The 19,243-nt window shown below is 37.5% G+C and overlaps 1 protein-coding gene across 6 annotated transcripts in view; it reads right to left on the reverse strand.

Annotated features, from left to right (window-relative positions):
• The window catches only part of HAT1 (histone acetyltransferase 1), a 70,630-nt gene that overhangs the window by 20,221 nt on the left and 31,166 nt on the right, over nt 1–19,243 (reverse strand). For all 6 annotated transcript variants that reach the window (XM_032755371.2, XM_058441160.1, XM_058441157.1 and 3 more), the window contains 5 exons: nt 18,163–18,283; nt 5,617–5,796; nt 5,226–5,347; nt 4,621–4,725; nt 4,186–4,292 (listed from right to left, as the gene is read on the reverse strand). In XM_032755371.2, coding sequence (XP_032611262.1) covers nt 4,186–4,292; nt 4,621–4,725; nt 5,226–5,347; nt 5,617–5,796; nt 18,163–18,283 — 635 coding nt within the window. The remainder of the gene's footprint in view (nt 1–4,185; nt 4,293–4,620; nt 4,726–5,225; nt 5,348–5,616; nt 5,797–18,162; nt 18,284–19,243) is intronic.

The raw sequence follows: 19,243 nt of genomic DNA on the forward strand, positions 1-19,243 counted from the left end.
AGTGGCGCAATCTCGGCTCACTCAAGCTCCACCTCTGGGTTTACACCATTCTCCTGCCTCAGCCTCCCAAGTAGCTGGGACTACAGGCATCCACCATCACGCCTGGCTAATTTTTTTATTTTTAGTAGAGACGGGATTTCACCGTGTTAGCCAAGACGGTCTCTATCTCCTGACCTCGTGATCTGCCTGCCTTGGCCTCCCAAAGTGCTGGGATTACAGGCATGAGCCATGGCACCAGGCCACATTTTTTAAAGTACTAATAGATGAGGTACAAGCTTATGCAATGTCAGTTTTTCCAAGTCTATTTCTTTCTAAATTGGTTTAGAAAAACAACTGCATTGCGGCCAGGGGTGGTGGCTCACGCCTGTAATCCCAGCACTTTGGGAGGCTGAGGCCGGAGGGTCACAAGGTTAGGAGTTCGAGACCAGCCTGGCCAATATGGTGAAACCCCGTCTCTACTAAAAATAGAAAAATTAGCCGGGCATGGTGGCAGGCACCTGTAGTCCCAGCTACTTATGAGGCCGAGGCAGGAGAATTGCTTGAACCCGGGAGGCGGAGGTTGCAGTGAACCAAGATCGCACCACTGCACTCCAGCCTGGGGGACAGAGGGAGACTCTGTCTCAAAAAAAAAAAAAAAAAGAAAGAAAAAGAAAAATAACTGCATTGCTAATATTGATTTAAAGTAACATTTAGTGTATGTGTGTATGGCTGTGTGTGTATGTGTGTGTGAGTGTGTGTGTTTTTTTGAGACAGAGTCTCACTCTGTCACCAGGGTGGGGTGCAGTGGCAGGATCTCAGCTCACAGGTTCAAGTGATTCTCCTGCCTCAGCCTCCCGAGTAGCTGGGACTACAAGTGCATGCCACCACGCCTGGCTAATTCTTTGTATTTTTAGTAGAGACAGGGTTTCACCATGCTAGCCAGGATGGTCTCGATCTCTTGACCTCGTAATCTGCCTGCCTCGGCCTCCCAAAGTGTGTGTGTATTTTTTAAGACAGGGTCTCGCTCTGTTCCCCTAGCTGGAGTGCAATGGCGCAATCACAGCTCACTGCAGCCTTGACCTTCTGGGCTCTAACGATCCTCCCATCTCAGTCCCCCAAGTAGCTGGCTGGGACCATAGGTGTGTGCCACCATATCCAGCTAATTAAAAAAAATTTTTTTATAGAGACGGGAATCTCCCTATGTTCCCCAGGCTGTTCTTGAACCCCTGAGCTCAAGCAACCCTCCAGCACAGCCTCCCAAACTTCTGGGATTACAGGCATGAGCCACTGTAACCAGCTGAGTGAAATTTTAAGTAACTTCTATACCCTCAGAAAAGTTTAGGAAATAAGTATCATAGGAAAATGAGTTACAGTTGAGAAAAACTACTCAGACCACATTTTTACCTGAAATTTTCACATAAGTCAAAAAACATGCAAAAATTTTCCAGTTTTAAATAAGGCATTATAGACTGATAATACTTTGTTTGCAGCTTAATATAAGGAACCAAGTCACCACTCAATCTTTAAGCCCTTTGAAAGTGTCAGTCTGAAATGAACTTAAAATGACACCCAATAATGTGTGACATCCTTCAATTCCTTTGTTTCTATGCTACAAAGGTAAGCAACATATTTAAAGATAAAATTTTCTTGAATTTAAATCTACAATGATATGCAGGATCAAAAACTGAGTTTTCCAAATGTAATACCTCATCTAGCAATCGTTTTTTAAAAGCTTCTCATATTAACGTACTATATTGGTGATAAAAAAATCATATTCTAAAGAAGGGAAATGAGATAACAGCACAATCACCTAAGTATAAACAATTCACATAATATTCTAAAAAGCTATATGGCACATCCCAGAACAATAAAGTACATTTAAAGGACAAATATAATTAGCTCTTCATGTACTACTGATAGATAATAATACTGATATGTATTCCAGCCCAGAATCGATTTCTATTGCCAAACGCAACTCCTTTCAGAAGTCCAGAGGAAAGAGATCATTGATTCTATTTATAAAGTTATACAACTGAGATGAATTCAAATGCTGTACATCTTGAGAGAATGACATCTTCAAAAGGCAGATGGTATATAAGGAATTGTCTGCCAGTATTTTACCTTAAAATTGAGTGCAAAAAAATGAAAATGGGTGGCAATGATACCACAAACACCCATCCATTGGAAGTAAGATATAACTTAGGCCATCTACAGGAAGTTTCAATTATTATTAGATCTGGCTATCTGTCAAGTAAGCAAAAGGCCATCTCAATATAAAGAATATTCTGGATTGCAAATGGAGATCCAGAGCCTGCAAAAGAACCACAAAGCTAAAAAAACACACACAATAATGGAGAAACAGGCAACTAAACGACAGAAGAGTAGAAAAATCTGCAGTTTCGTTTTCTAAGGACTGGGTATAGAAATCTAGGAGAAATAAATATCTTAATGAGAACAGCTGATAAGGCATTTTTAGTATTTTTAAATGCTGAGAAATGTCAATGCTGAAAATAAAGACCAATACCCAGTTGCCAAATTCAGAAGTCCTTTAGCATGTTTAGTCTTTTCTTTTTAGAGACTTCAGTTTCTAATGAATAACACCAATGAATAAAGGCTACCATTATTGATGACTCTTCACTGAGATTTAAGAAATAAAATTCTTTATCTGCTAATTGGTGCTAAGTATCAAGGACTTTATTGGTTGGAGTAGACAGAAGAAAGTGGTTAAGAGGCTTCAGAGAAACAACCCCTGCTGGCACATTACCCACTACAGTAGACAAAGACTACTTATGTGAACTTCACATTAAAATCACCAAAAATGTCCCTTCATGTAGCAGCAAGTCTAAGCTTTGTAAGTTAATAGAAGCTAAACAATTTTCTGCTCAACTAAAAGAAGTGACATTGTCTGTATTACGTTTCTACAATTTTATAAGTCACTAAGCTAGTGAAGTTGTCACTTAAACAATTTATAACTTTTGTTATAAACGAAGTTTAGTAACTACTACTTTATCTCCTGAGCTTCCAATCCATTTAACAGTAGCAGGAAAGTCAGATGAAAAGATAATTCACCTCTATAAATGTGGAACTCCCTTTTAAAGACAACATGCTTTCCCTCCAGTTTATTATTCTACAGATCAATTCACTGTTCTGAAGCAACTTCAATTTTATTTACCTTGGATTACTAGTCTATATAAAGAAGGATGAAACAATCTGCTTACTAGCCTATTTATGTGGTTGCCAGTCTCACATCCAGTTTTCTTTTTTTGGGGGGGGGGGGGGGTGGGAGGTGGTGTCTTTAAACAAAATTCCCAAATAGCATTTTTTAACATGTTAATATTTTAGTGCATGTTAAATAGCATAGTTTGTAACAAAGATGTATCCAAATTCAAACTTCTAAGATTAATAAATTTTAATACCAATTTGCATGTAACTATCTGGTAAAGTAATTTTCATGAAAAGAAAAAGGTAACTTTCAGTTTCATCAGCAATTTTATGAAAAACAAATTTGAAAGTTAGAAAATAACATAAATATTCCTTGGGCCACTTTGTTTTTTGGTGGATCACACTTTAACATATTATCATCTGAAACTCCATCTAATAATGCCTTCTCCTTTTAAAGAGTCAAGTCAAGTGAGTCGTCTTTCCTTCTCCTAAGCATTCTAGTCATAATACTACTTCTATGGCTAATCCATACTGAAAGACATTTCCAAAACAAATAGGCCTACATTTCACCTTATCTACTACTGTTGTGAAGGCATGCATTTTAGGAATACAAAACACACACTTTAGGAAATGTGTATTCTATTCAAGAAGTATTTACCTTGACTTTTTTTCTCAGTAAAGTTTAGAATATTCTGCCCCTACATGTAAATTAAAGCGCAGGCTGCCTCTAAATAATGCAACTGTTTGCCAAATAAAGTGAACAAATAAGTTATACCACAGTATTTATGCCTGATCAAGACTTCCCCATATACATTCAGCTCATTATCTTCAATTTGTTCCATTAAGCACTTCACAGTTAGGGATGTAATCCAATCCCCACAAAGGCTTATGATCTAAAATATAGACTTAAGCCATCTTTAGATGGCTTAAACACCCTAGGAAAATGTTGCTGTTTAAAATAGTTATTTCTGACAAAAATAAAATCAATCAGTAAGAAGACATTTTTAGAAAGGCTCTTTCAGTAACAAATCAAATTTTACATACCTGTAATGTCAAGAACTGTAGGAAATTCAGTGTAGTATCTATGAACTGTTTCAAGAAGTTGAGCACCATGGCCTTGACCTTGAAATGGAGTCAAAATCAGCATCTGACTACAGTAAAGAAATTATTTTAAAATTAAAATATCATAACATGACCAGTTTAAAACTTGCAGATCACTATAGTATTACAAACACTTTAAAGTTTGTGTGATCTTTTTTCAATCTACCTTTGAGATACCCAAAAATTCTCAAGATACTCAAAATTAGTTTAATCTTCTACACTGTTTCAAAGGGAACAATGAAATGAATCAGTACATAGCCCATGAATAATACTGATTTTTTTTTTAAACAAATCAACACTATTATAACAAGTATTGGAAACTTCAGCAGTTCCTTCTTCTGAAATAAAAGACAAGGCACGTGTTATACTGCCAATTACCTTACACGTGGCCGGGTTTTGTCTGGGTACACATAGTAATTATAGACTGTCATGTAGCCTACGGTTGCAAAGAGCGTAGCTCCATCCTTATTATACTTCTCAAATCTGCAGATAAAACAGAAAGCCAAGCAGGTCAATTACAGTCGCGCTCCCATGCAGTGTCCATTTTCTTTTCCATTCTCTGACTGAATTTTCAGTGTCAGCAAGCTACTCTGTGAGGGCCCAATGGGTACACCTGCTATGTTCTGAATGTACAATTCACTTAATTGGTGTGCAGCAACTTGGATAAATCAGACCTCTTTACATCACTTCAGTGCACTTGCCTATTATAAAGATGAATAGGTGGCAAGTAAAAGAAAACACAGGCAAAGCTCATTTTACTGTTTAAGCCTACATTCAGGGCCCTAACGGACAACAGCATTTAATTCAGCTCTATTCTCAAGGTCTCCCAAAGCATAATGAAGGAAAACTCAAGCCTCATAAACAATAGTTTTTCTTTCCTGGGAAAAATATCATTATACTGTCCCAATAATTGGGCTGCCACAATTAAAATCCTGGCTTTGTGGAGGTAATAAGGTCTACTGTTGCTTTAGAACTGTACTTACACTAGAAAGTAGTGCCATCTTTCATCATCCACGTCAATAAAGCTAGCAGTTTCAATAAACCACATCAAAAAGGTCTGAAGCCTTTCATGATATTCTCGAAAGCCTCTACATGTCATGTCAGCCTAGGGAAAAAGCCAGGAAAAGTCAGGTGAAACTCATCACAAAGGTAAGTGAAAGTCTGCAGAACACAAAATTATCCTGTGGGAAAATGTTTAGAAGTCTCAGATTAAGATGTGAACACAGATACAGACATACACACAAAATAGATCTTTGTTTACAATGCTGATTAAAACTTGTTTACTGCAGTTAGAATAAATCACTGACAACAAAACTACATACAGGTTTCAGGCAAATAGAACTTTACTCAATAAATATTTAGATTTATCTTTACCTTATATATCTGAAAGGTAAAGTTTTCTCCTCCTGTTGGACTGAGAACTGAGTAGGTATGAAGTAAGGTTCCGAATGGCTTGAAATCAACTTCCTTTTCCAGTAAAGAAAGGAAATCATTCGTGTTTGTGCAAAATCCAGGTGGAATGATTTGTCTAATTTTGCCCTCAACATCATCTGCCTAAAGAATAAAGGATATAAAAAAATTAATAACAAATTCGACTTTAAGTTGAATATGGTTAATTTCTTTAAAATTGACAAAACCAATACAAATTACAAAACTTTGGTTGAAAACTAAAGAAGTAAACACACAGTGAATTGGAAAAGGATGAGCTTCCTGTGCACAAACTGCATCACAAAAAACTGAGATGAGCATAATATAAAAGTAAATAAGAGAAGGCAGGTAACCTGATACCAAGTACAATAATAAGGGCAATGCTATGGACGTTTCCATTATGTAGAAACTGCTGACTATACCCCTTCATGACACTCTGAACTGGCCAAGGCAAAAGGTTGCTTATTATTTTATATGTGTCAAAGAAATCATATTATCCAAGACATGAAAAGATCACCAGCAGTAGTGAGATGAGACTAGAGTCTGACCAAATGAACAGCAATCTCACAACTAGATGGGTCACAATTCCCTCATATGCCAAACTCAAACTAAGATGATAGCTTAAAAATATACCTATTTAGGAAATAACATAAATTATATGAATGGATATATCATTCTTTCATCCTTAAAATGTGACACAATTCTTAACAGACCTGGATTTGTGACAGTAAAAAAGAGACAAGACTGGACAACAAAACTAAACTCAGAGATTAAAATTACCCTTGTTAAACAACCTCTATCAATGTTATCAGCTGAGCAGACTTCATAATCCTTTTCAAAATCCCAAAAGACCACTTGATTGAATACATTTACTACTTCTCTTTAACCATGAATATTTGATGAAGTCTTACAATAAAGTATTGCTGCTTCTCACCAGGCAATAAAACTTAATGAATTGGTCTCAACTTAACAAAACCTTATCCCTCAATACAGTCCCTAAAAGCCTGACATTACATTCAACAAAATGAGCTTGTATTCTATTCAAACTTTTTCCTGAACAATGAGGCCAGGTTTTTACTTAATGGAGTTTGCCGTGAGTTCAGCTGTAATGTTTGTATTGTATCTATTTCCACAAGCACTGACACAAGAACACTTTGTGTTAACTTACTAAGCAGCTCTTTCATACCGTTTACATGCATGATGGGTATTAGTTCTAAACCAAGACCCTTGCTACTTAGCATTCAAAACAGGGAAATTAAGATGCTTAGGACAAAATACACTACAAAAGGCTAATACAACATGCTACTAATTCCTATCCTTTCAACCATCTTTTAACTAAGTAGAAGCAATGCACCTGCAGATGAATAGCACTTTATTATGATTCAGTTACATTTCAGGATAGAGAACTAGTGATGACGTTTATCACAAACGAGTTTTATTTTCAATGCTCTGGTACCACCACCATTTATATATAATTTGTTTATAGGTATAAAAAAGACCTATTATTGAAAATATAGCTCTTCAGCATTTTGCCCAACAGTTTATTTCTAATATAGACATCAGTCCTTGCAACTCATTCACACTCTAGATCAAATAAACTGCATTTCATAGGACTGTTTTTGCTTATTTTTAAAGTACTATTTGATAAATATTTTTCCTTGAAATTGCTAATGTGAAGAGGCCATCGTAAGCATATTTTATAGAATCAGTACAATTTCAACAACTATCAAGGAAACTGTCATAATGAGGGATATCTGTAATAGGTGTGTTGTGTAGCAATTAAAATCCAAAGTAGTGATGAGTAAAACAGTACAGTATGTTAGTTAAGGTTTTTAAAAAGTCAAGAAAAACTACTTTTAAAAAGAGATTTATAATCTGTCAGTTTAAAAATCACTTTAAGACTTTCATAGCATGTATAATTTTAACTTTTAAAAACTTTCCTTATGTCCTGTCTTCTCAAGAAGGCATTGCAAATCACTTTACATATCTTGTATCAAATCTACTTCAAAGACTTCTCAGAAACTCTAAGTTTCAAGTAGCACTTTTGGTGGCGGGCAGAGCAACCCGAAGGTTTGAGCCCAACAAAGATGAAAAAGGGCTTTCAGCCTTCAAAGGATGCCTATTCTTGTAATAAATATCTTCAAATAAAATATTTTGCTTTGTGTAAGTTTACACATTAAGAATTTTTAGAGGGGAAAAGGGCAATTTTAAAGCAAGGAATCTTTATATAATTATATAAATATATATTTATAAATAGTTATGTATATAAATATATATTTATAAATAGTTATGTATATAAATATGTATCTGATATGCTTACATAAAATATACAACTTAAAACCAAATAGTTCTTCAACCTAGAATTTAGAACTTCGCTTCACTAAAGGGAAAATGTCTGCATTTCTCTATTAAATGGATTCTGCTTTAAGAAAAAAAAAATCCTGACTACCATGTCTTAGAGATCTGTACTCTTTTCCCAAATATATAATTTAGTTCAATTTAAAATATTCGTTTTTCAGATTGGATTACTGATCAGATAATAAAATCAGCACAAGAGCAAAACCTCATTTAATCATTGTTAATTGAATAGAGTTAAAAATGAACAGAAACTTTTTAATTCCAATGTCTGTGGCTAAAAGTTTAGAATCTATTTCTAAAGATCACTGAAAAATTCCCTGTCTTCCAGAGCATTATTCTAAACTTCAACTAAAATTATATAGAAATATAGAAAGGGTAAGAAATTCAGCTGACTAGACAGACCAGGGAACTAGAATTTCAAAAAAATTTTTAAAAAAGAAACCAGGCTGGGCATGGTGGCTCACGCCTATAATTCCAGCACTTTGGGAGGCCAAAACACGCACATCACCTGAAGTCAGGAGTTTGAGACCAGCCTGGCCAACATGGTGAAACCCTGTCTCAAATAAAAATACGAAAGTAGCTGGGCGTGGTAGCGTGCACTTGTTAATCCCAGCTACTTGGGAGGCTAAGGCAGGAGAATCGCTTGAACTTGGGAGGCAGAGGTTGCAGTGAGCCAAGACTGCGCCACTGCACTCCAGCCTGGGTGACAGGGTGAGACTCCATCTCAAAAAAAGAAACCAGAACACAACCTGATATATTTAATTAACAAAGACATCTCTTAAAAATGGTTTCCTAACACTTGGCAATTTCTTTTTAAAAAGGAAAGTGCAAAAGTATTCTAGTGAGATATTCTGGTAGGTGGGTCATGATGAAATATTTTTAGATTGTATACTCTTTAACTATGGTCATTTCAAGTTCCAGTGTTCTGTACTTTATTACACATGAACATGTTCATATGGAGCAATTTTTGCATTTCCTCATTATTGAATAAAGCGATATGCCTGATAATTAGTAATCTATTTTTTTAATGTTTATATTTGTATTTCTACACATTTGAAAACCCAATAACCTCTCTAATGTCTTATCTTTAAGCAGCACCATTTGTCTAAATTTGTCTAGTTATTTTTGAGATTGCAATTAAAGGCATGTTAAGTAGGTGGTAACATGTTGTTCTTTACTTGGCTAAAGTGGTACATAGACTTAACTATACTAAGACTACCTAAAATATGCTAAAAAAAAAAAAAAAACAAGCAAAAGAAATTCTGTATCTACTTAATGTTCTCAATCTCATGTTCTCTGATAATATTTAAGCTTTAACTACAGAATGTATTGTTGAGAAATTAAAAGTGTGAACTTTTTCACTAATGGAAAAACAAAGGTCATATTATGTTATTTACACTGCATTAGTATTTTGCTACTTGAACTAAACAAGATAAGCTTGTCAATATATACTTTTAAAGCTCTTTATGATATTTCATAAAAAGTATTACTTATCAAGAACACCATCACAATTTGAAATTTTACTAGTCTACCAACGATTTTTTCGAAATTTCTGGATGTAGGGTTTTCCTAGAAAGAGGCTAAACACTCCATAAAATTTTTTAAATCTGCTCTCATCTACTCTCAAATTCAATCCAATTAGTGGGACACTAGGATAAAATAACTGAAATTCACAGTTAATACAAACTTTATCCATCTATTTCAACTTCCTGTACCAAACCTTTCCCAGAAATGCTAGCAATTAGCAAGACAACAATCTTAGTTACGCACTACTTCACTAAAAGGCAATGAAATTACCCCCAAGAAAAGGCAGGAGGTTTTTGTTTTAAGACAAGAGTCTTGCTGTCACCTAGGCTGGAATGCAGTAGTGTAACCATAGCTTACTGCAGCCTTGACCTCCTGGGCTCAAGAGATCCTTCTGTCTCAGCCTTCCAAGTAGCTGGGACTACAGGAGCATGCCATCATGCCTAGCTTTTGTTTTTGTTTTTTGAGACGGAGTCTTGCTCTGTCACCCAAGCTGGAGTACAGTGGTGCAAACTCGGCTCCCTGCAACCTCCACCTCCTGAGTTCAAGTGATTCTCCTGCCTCGCCCTCCTGAGTAGCTAGGACCACAAGCATGCACCACAACACCTGGCTAATTTTTGCACTTTTGGTAGAGATGAGGTTTCACCATGTTGGCCAGGCTAATCTCAAACTCCTGACCTCAAGTGATCTGTCCACCTTGGCCTCCCAAAGCGCTGGGATTACAGGTTTGAGCCACCACGCTCAGCCTTTTTTTTTTTTTTTTTTAAAATAGGCAGGGTCTTATTACGTTACCAAGGCTAGTCTCAAATTCCTGGCCTCAAATGATCCTCCTGAGTCAGCCTACAGAGTAGCTGGCATTGTAAGCACAGAGCAGGAGGTGTTAATAAAAGCAAAGGTCAAGGACAACCAGATGAAAAAATCATCAGTGTCTGAATAATCAAGTTTACTGTATTGTAAAATTCAGAATTATGTTTCCTTTAAAGATGATGGCTAGTAGAGATTTTATAGGCATCTTAATTGTGACTGAAGAATTTTAGGTGCAACTAGAGCATTCAGCTTGGAAAAGTAAAAGAATGGATATTAAAAATTAATGTAATGACATAATCCTAATAAGAAATAACTTCTAAGCAGATGTTATGGCTGCTGACCACCTATGTAGTATGATCTGCAAAGCCCTAATATATAGACTCAAACTTAACATCCCAAATAAAATTTTTTATTTTTTCCACTTAAACCTATTTCTTCTATAGTTTTCCCAGTTAACAGTACCATAATTGAACCCCCATTGCTTGGGCAATGGGGTTCTCCTTGTTTCTTTTCTTCATCTGTCACATCTAATTCAACAGCAAACCTCCAAAATGTTCCTTACTCTGACAACTAAGTCCAGTGTCACCTCTAACACTGCAATGTTCCGGTCTCTTCTTTCACTTTTGCCCCATACAGTGTGTTCTCTGCACAGCAGCCAGAATCATATTTTAAAAATATAAATCACATTGTTTATGACCTCCACCTACTTAAGAATGCCTCTAAAGAATGCCAACTACTCTTATTTCTTGCAAACACCTATCACAGAACAGAAGATCCTATATGATGATCTAGCTTTGCATCCCCTTCAACCATCTCCTACCCCTCTCTCCATCACCACAATGATTTAACCCTGTAAACTTTCTGCACTACAAAAATGCCAAAAATGCTATATTTTTTAGAGCCTTTGTATCTTAGTAAGCTTTACCCTCAGATTATAACATGGCTGGTTCCTCCTTCATTATTCAGAAATGAGCAAAATGTATCTTCATAATACTACCGTAATTTAATTTGTGTATTTACTATTTTGTTTACTGACTGTTCCTCTTGGCTAGAATGTAAGCTCCATGACTTTGTCTGCCACTATATCGCTGGCATCAAGAACACAGAAGGCACTATGGAATGAACACTCACTGCAAACTGAGATAGAAGACGCAAGCCCATGACCCACGTATCCCCTACCCAATCGTTTTTAATAAGGGGAAAAAAGTATTTGTTTGAATACGCAATATAAATGATCTTTGACCACAAAGAAAATAAGTAACTCTACAAAAAGACATTATAAAAGATTGATTCCTTACTCCTAACACAGTATTTCTAAATGGAAAAACCTAATTTTCAAGAATGGAACAATTAGATGTCAATGCAAATACAAAGCTATTTTCACTGCATGAAGTATTTAAAAGATTTATCTATAACTAAATCAATAGTTCCTTTGGAAGAAATCAATTTAGTGCTATCAGCTGCAACTGTAAAAAACAAAAACCCTCCAACAGTGGGTTTACACACAAGGAAAAATATCACCTGCATTTTTAATAAGAATATCTAGCTGGGCTTGGGTCTGGAGAATTTAGCAATCTACATATTTGATTATGAAAAAACTCTATTTTAATAAATGTGTTAAATGCTAGTTCATCTAAGATTACATCTTTTCAAACATCAAACCACTACAGTATTACTCAGAATCACTTTTGTATCTGCACAATTTCAAAAGTTATCCTGGGACACAAACTATATTAAATAAAACAAATATTAAATGTAGTTACATATTATTTATCTGGCAAGCTCAGTCATCTCAAACATGGCTGGGAAGTGGGGAAAAACACACACACAAAAAACAAGTAGTACTCAAAATATTTCTAATATTAAAATTGAATAATAAATATGAAACTACTTCAGATCTTTTTCATGCTATGCACAATTCATATTATATGAAACTATTTCAGATCTTTTTCATGCTACGCACAATTCATTTTATAGATGGGGCACAGGGTTGGCAAAAGAGGTAAAGTCAGAAGTTAATGTCAGTTTAAAGTCCTGAAAAAGTTGGTTGCATTGTTAATGTTTCAGGAACTGCTACTTCTGCAGAAGAAAGCTATGACATATAGTATGAATTAATCAGATTCCATCAAGCTTACCAATATGGTATTTTTAACCATAAGGGGTTTGCTAGTGTGAAGCCCCTTACAATGATAGCAGTAAACTGGGAGCACATGGCATAAAACACAGGAGAAGGCTGGGTACGGTGGCTTGCGCCTGTAATCCCAGCATTTTGGAATGCCAAGGTGGGAAGATTGCTTGAGGCCAGGAGTTTGAGGCCAGTCTGGGCACTATAGCAAGACCCTGTCTCTACAAAAAATTAAAAACAAAAATAAAAAAATTTTTAATGAAGGGGAAAAAAACACATGGTCAAAAGGAGAAAGATACCTATGTAACAAATGTGCATATTCTGCACATGTATCCCAGAACTTAAAATTAAAAAAAAATTAAAAAAAAAACGGGAGAGAGAGAAAGAAAAAGCAATAAGCACAAGAGCCTGGATCCTCTTAGAACAGGTCATAAATATTCCTAACATCTTTTAATCAAGATATTATTATATATTATCCATAATAACACTAAATAATCATCTCCTAGTACAATACTGATTATTTACTAGTTGTATGACTTTGGGCAAAACCTTTAAATATAACAAATCCCTCAAAATTTAAATAATAAAAAAGGGCCAAGTAAGTCAGTTCCAGTAATGAGAGGAGATTTTAACCAAAAATATAGATGGGGCATAGGGGTGGCAAAAGAGGTAAAGTCAGCAGTTAAAGTCAGTTTAAAGCCCTGAAAAAGTTGGTTTCACTGTTAATTCTTTAGGAACTGCTACTTCTGCAGAAGAAAGTTATGACATACAGTATGAAGTAATATATTTCATTTTCCATACTTGTGTCTAGCACAGTATTACCAACAGTATATCAGATATAATTTACTAAAACTTGCTGGATTTGTAAGTGCAAAGAAAAGCGATTTTGCTGTAAGAATTAACTTTCAATTTTATAAATATGATTTAGTGACAAAATGGGATTTAATCTTTAAAAAAATCACCTCTGTGAAGTAATGCTTGATTTTCAATGCCCTTAAATAAGGAATGCTCAGAAACAGAACAAGTCTAAAATATAATTTTCTTAAGGCCCTCAAAGATTCATGTCCATCCCACATGCAAAATACATTCGTTCTATCCAAACATTCCTAAAAGTCTCAACCATTACCGTATCAACTCAAGTCCAAAATCTCATCTAGATATAGTCAGTTCAAAAGTCACACATCTCATCATCTAAATCAGCTATAGGTAAGACAGTGGGTATGATACATCCTAGGGCAAAATTCCTCTCCATCTATGAACGTGTGAAATTAGAAAACACAGTATCACTTCCAAAAGACAATGGTAGGACAGGCATGGGACAACAGTTATAGAATCTCTCATTCCAGAAGAGAAAAGAAGGAAGAAAGGAGCCACTGCCACCAAGCAATTTCAAAATTCAGCATGGCAAACTCCATTAGGTTTCAAGGCCTAAGAATAACTGTGGCCTACAACTCCACCCTCTGGACCCAAAGCTTTGCCCTCAGAGTCATTCTTCCATTTTCTTTAAAGGTAGCATATGTTGGCAGCTGAGCAGTTTTATTAGCCTGTTTCCTGCCTGTGAAATTTGGAGAGTTCATACAGCCTTCCTTCATTTTGTCCTGTCAATCCAAGTTGCACTAGAGAGTTTCAATTCTCAAAACCCTTAAGTCGCCTGTGTATGTCATGAGGGTTCATACCATTAGACAAGAGGGTCTTCCACAGATGTTCCCCAGATCTACATTCCTAGCTTTTTTGCTGAGACAACTGAGGAGATCCATGAGTCACATGCCTAATCCCTTCAGCACTAGCAAAAGGTTATCCTGTCACACTCACGGCTTTCTCTCCAGAACACACTTTCCACTTTCCTGACAATGAATATCCTAACTAGTGTCTTCTACAATCTGGATAGGCTAAGAATTTCCCAAATCATCAAGTCCTGTATCCTTTTTGTTTAACAGTTCTTTCCTCAATTTATCTCTTTCATCACTTTACTATAAGCAGCCAGAAATCAGGCCACACCTCCAATACTTTGAATAAAAACCTCCTCAGCTAAACATCCAAGTTCATTGCTTACAGTAAGTTCTCCTTTCCACAGAACTGCAGGACATAACTCATCTAGGCTTTCTACCACTATAGAACAAGGATATCCTTTTCTCCAGTTGCCAAATACATGTTCCTCATTTTGTTCTAAGCCCTCACCAACCAGAGGCACTTCTTTTTTTTTTTGGTTTTTTTTTTTTTTTTTGGAGACAGGGTCTGGCTCTGTCACTCAGGCTGGAGTGCAGTGGCACAATCTTGGCTCACTGCAACCTTCACCTCCCATGCTTAAGCCAGTCTCCCACCTCAGGCTCCAGAGTAGCTGAACTACAGGCACACACCACCACACCCAGCAAGTGTGTGCCTGTTGGTAGAGATGGGGTTTCGCCATACTGCCCAGGCTGGCTTGACCTCCTGAGCCCAAGTGATCTACCTGCCTTGGCCTCCCAAAGTGCTAGGATTACAGATGTGAGCCACTAGGCCTGGTCTTTTTTTTTTTTTTTTTTTTTTTTTTTTTTTTTTTAAAGAGACAGGGTCTCACTGTCACCCAGGCTGGAGTGCAATGGCATGATCACACTTACCTTACTGTAGCCTCAACCTCCTGGCCTCAAATGATCCTCCTGCCTCAGTCTCCTCAGTAGCAGAGGCACTTTTTTTTTTTTTTTGAGATAGTCTCGCTGTGTTGCCCAGGCTGATATCAGCTCACTGCAACCTCCGCCTCCTGGGTTCAGGTGATTCTCCTGCCTCAGCCTCCCGAGTAGCTGGGATTACAGGCATGTGCCACCATCCATGCCTGGCTAATTTTTGTATTTTTAGTAGAGATGGGGTTTCACTATGTTGGCCAGGCTGGTCTCGAACTCCTGACCTCGTGATCCACCCGCCTTGGCCTCCCAAAGTGCTGGGATTATAGGCATGAGCCAATGCATCCAGCTCATGTTCGTGTTTCTACCAAAACTAAGTTTATGACAATATATATATTCTCTAAGATGATACGGGTTTTCTCTCCTACACTCCTAGCTTCATTCTGAGCCCTAACCAACAGTCCATTATTTCCTTTATTTATTTGTTTATTTTTGAGATGGACTTTTGCTCTTGTTGCCCTGGCTGGAGTGCAATGAATGGCGCGATCTTGGCTCACTGCAACCTCTGCCTCCCAGGTTCAAGCGATTCTCCTGCCTCAGCCTCCCAAGTAGCTGGGATTACAGGCGCCCGCTACCACGCCCGGCTAATTTTTGTATTTTTAGTAGAGATGGTTTTCACCATGTTGGCCAGGCTAGTCTCAAATTCCTGACCTCAGGTGATCCTCCCGCCTTGGCCTTCTAAATTGCTGGGATTACAGGCATGAGCCACCGTGCCCGGCCCATATTTCCTTTAACATCCATATTTCTACCAACAGTCCATTCAAGGTAATCTATGCTTTTTCTATCATGCACCTTCAAAACTCTTCCAGCCTCTATCTATTTCCAAAGACACTTCTACATTTTTAGTTATTGGTTATAGCAGCATCCCACTTCCTGGTATGAAAACCTGTATTAGTTTCCTGTGGCTGCTATAATAAATTACCACAAACTTGGTGGCTTAAAACAATATTTTTTCTCTTACTATTTGGAAGTGTTCTGAAATCAGTATCACTGGGCTGTAACCAAGGTAATACACTCCCTCTGGAAGCTCTAGGAGGGAATCTGTTCCTTTCTTCTTCCAGCTTCTAGTGAGTAAGCATTCTTTGGCTTATGGCCATATCACATCTGCCTCTGTGGTCACACTGCCTTCTCTTTTTCTGTCATCAGGTTTCCTTCTGTCTCCCTCTCATTAGGATACATGTCATTACATTTAGGTCCATCCCAATATTCCAGGATAATATCAAGATACTTAATTATATCAGCAAAGTGCTTTTTGCAATATGAGGCACCATTCACAGGTTCCAGATATTAGGACATGGATATCTTTTGGGGGGGACCATTATTCAGTCTACCACGGATACATACTCATCTCTCTCTCTTTTTTTTGAGATGGAATCTTGCTCTGTCACCCAGGCTGGAGTGCAATGGTGCAATCTTGGCTCACTGCAACCTCCACCTCCTGGGTTCAAGCAATTCTCCCGCCTTAGCCTCCCGAGTAGCTGGGATTACAGGCATGTGCCACTGTGCCTAGCTAATTTTTGTATTTTTAGTAGAGATGGGGTTTCGCCATGTTGGCCAGGCTGGTCTCGAACTCCTGACCTCAGGTGATCTGCCCACCTCAGCCTCCCAAAGTGATAGGATTACAGGCGTGAGCCACCGTGCCCGACCTCATCTCTCTCTTTACCTTTATCCCCTTTTGATATACTCGCTTTAAATAGTTTTATAATGTGATCAGCTTGATCATCCATGTATTCCATCCATAAAAGAATACATTAGCAAAATTTGTGGGATTAGAAATGCAGCAAGAGAAACTTCAATAGATTCTACACTAGGTAAAAGTGGAAAATTAGCTATTTTCCTCCATCTTCTTTGACTTATAGGAAATAACCACAATAAAAAACAAAAGTTGGCAAAAAAATAAAACTCTGATAACAAAGGCAAAGATTTTTGTGAAGAAGGTCCATGCAGGAAACAGGAATGGTCCATACAGGAAACTGTAATGACAGGGAGGCAAATGCCTCCACAACTAAAGACTGAGTATATGATTTTAATTAATTTTTTTTTTGAGACACAGTTTCACTCTGTCACCCAGGCTGCAGTGCAGTGGCATGATCTAAACTCACTGCAACCTCTGCCTCCCGGGTTCAAGCAATTCTCGTGCCTCAGCCTCCCAACTAGCTGGGATTACAGGTGCGTACCACCACGTCCATTTAATTTTTGTATTTTTAGTAGAGACGGGGTTTCACCATGTTGGCCAGACTGATCTCGAACTCCTGACCTCAGGTGATCCACCCACCTTGGCCTCCCAAAGTGCTGGGATTATAGGCATTAAGCCACCACACCCAGCCTGAGGATGTGATTTTAAAACTACCATATAACAGATTCTCTTCCCTCAAACCTTAGTTTTTTTTTTTTTTTTAGAGACAGGGTCTTGTTCTGTTGCCCAGGCTGGAGTGCAGTGGTGCCATCATGGCTCACTGGCAGCCTCAAGCTCCTGGGCTCAAGTAATCCTCCCACCTCAGCCTCCCAAGTAGCTGAGGGTCTCATTATGTTGTCCAGGCTGGTTTCCAACTCCTGGGCTTGAGATCCTCCCATTTCAGCCTCCAAAAGCACTGGGATTATAGCCACAAGCCACTGCACCCAGCCCAAACCTTTAATTTTTAGAACCTATTTGTTTATTGTTTGTTTGTTTTATTTTTGAGACAGGCTCTAGCTCTGTCATCCAGGCTGTAGTGCAGTGGCATGACCTCAGCTGACAGTAGCCTCTGCCTCCTGGGCTCAAGCCATCCTCCGACCTCAGCCTCCTAAGTAGCTGGAATTACAGACACATGCCACCACGCCCCACTAATTTTTGTGGGTTTTTTGAGAAATGGGCACTCATTATGTTGGCCAGCTGGTCTTGAACTCCTGAGATCAAAAGATCTGCCCCCCTTGGTCCCCCAAACTGCTGGGGTTACAGGTGTGAGCCACTGCACCTGGCCTAAAACCTATTTTAAAATAAATTAAATTGGAAAACAGTTTAAAAAGTATTTCTGTTCTTACCTCTACACAGTCAAAGTTCTCATCAACTTTAGATGCATATTCAACACGGAACATTGTTGACAGGCTACCAGCAATATAGTATAACAGGATCTTTAGACCCTTGTAACCAAAAGCAGTTTCACTGAAATGGAAAAAATAGCAATAATGGAATGAATTTTTGCTGTCATTAAAAAGTATTAACCCTACATATAAACAAGTTTAACTTCATGGGTAGTTTCAAGATTTTAAACTATACTTAAAAAAAAATCTATGATAAAATGTGCTTCAGTTTTCATCTATAAAATAGAGTAACTCAGGAATGTTGCCTAAGTCAGGAATGTTGTTTGGGTTAAATAAGTTAATACACGTAAACTACTTATAAAACTGGCACATTGCATAAGTACTCAATAAATGTCAGACATTTAATACTATTGCTACTGTTGCTGCTGCTGCTACCATTACCAGTATTAGAAGGCATTTCAAATGAGAGAAGTAGTGTTAAACTAGGACCTGGCTAGGCAAGCAGCTACCAAGCCTTGGACTAGTCCCTCCAACTTCCTGCTTACTGAATCACCAAAATCCAGAGCTGCAGCGATAGCACCTGCCTTACTACATGTAAACTGCTCTATGAAATCAAAAGGCAGATATGGAACTGCTGATAATTTTTCCACCCCTGCTCCCTGCTATCACATTTATGCCTTAATATTCCTTTTTCCAGCTTAAAAGAGTCTTCTAAAAAGTGAACTCTAAATTATCCAGAATAGGTAAATCTATAGAGACAGAAAGTAGATTAGTGACTGCCTAAGACTAGGGGTCAGGGTAAAGGAAAGTGACTATTAATGCATTTTAGGGTTTTTGATGGAAGTAATGACAGTGTTCCAAAATCGACTGTTTGCACAACTCTGAATACATTAAAAACCACTGAATTGTACACTTTAAATGAATTGCACAGTATATATCTCAATAAAGCTGTATTCTGATTTTTTTAGAAAGTGAATTGTGAAAGAAAAGTGTTTGAAAGAAGCAGTGTCATTTCCAAATTTCTGTCTAGGCTACGAAAATATGCAGCATTGTCCATTCCAGCAACTCTGAAAGTTATGTG

This window comes from Hylobates moloch, unplaced genomic scaffold, assembly GCF_009828535.3.
Source record: "Hylobates moloch isolate HMO894 unplaced genomic scaffold, HMol_V3 SCAFFOLD_1, whole genome shotgun sequence".
Lineage (NCBI taxonomy): Eukaryota > Metazoa > Chordata > Mammalia > Primates > Hylobatidae > Hylobates > Hylobates moloch.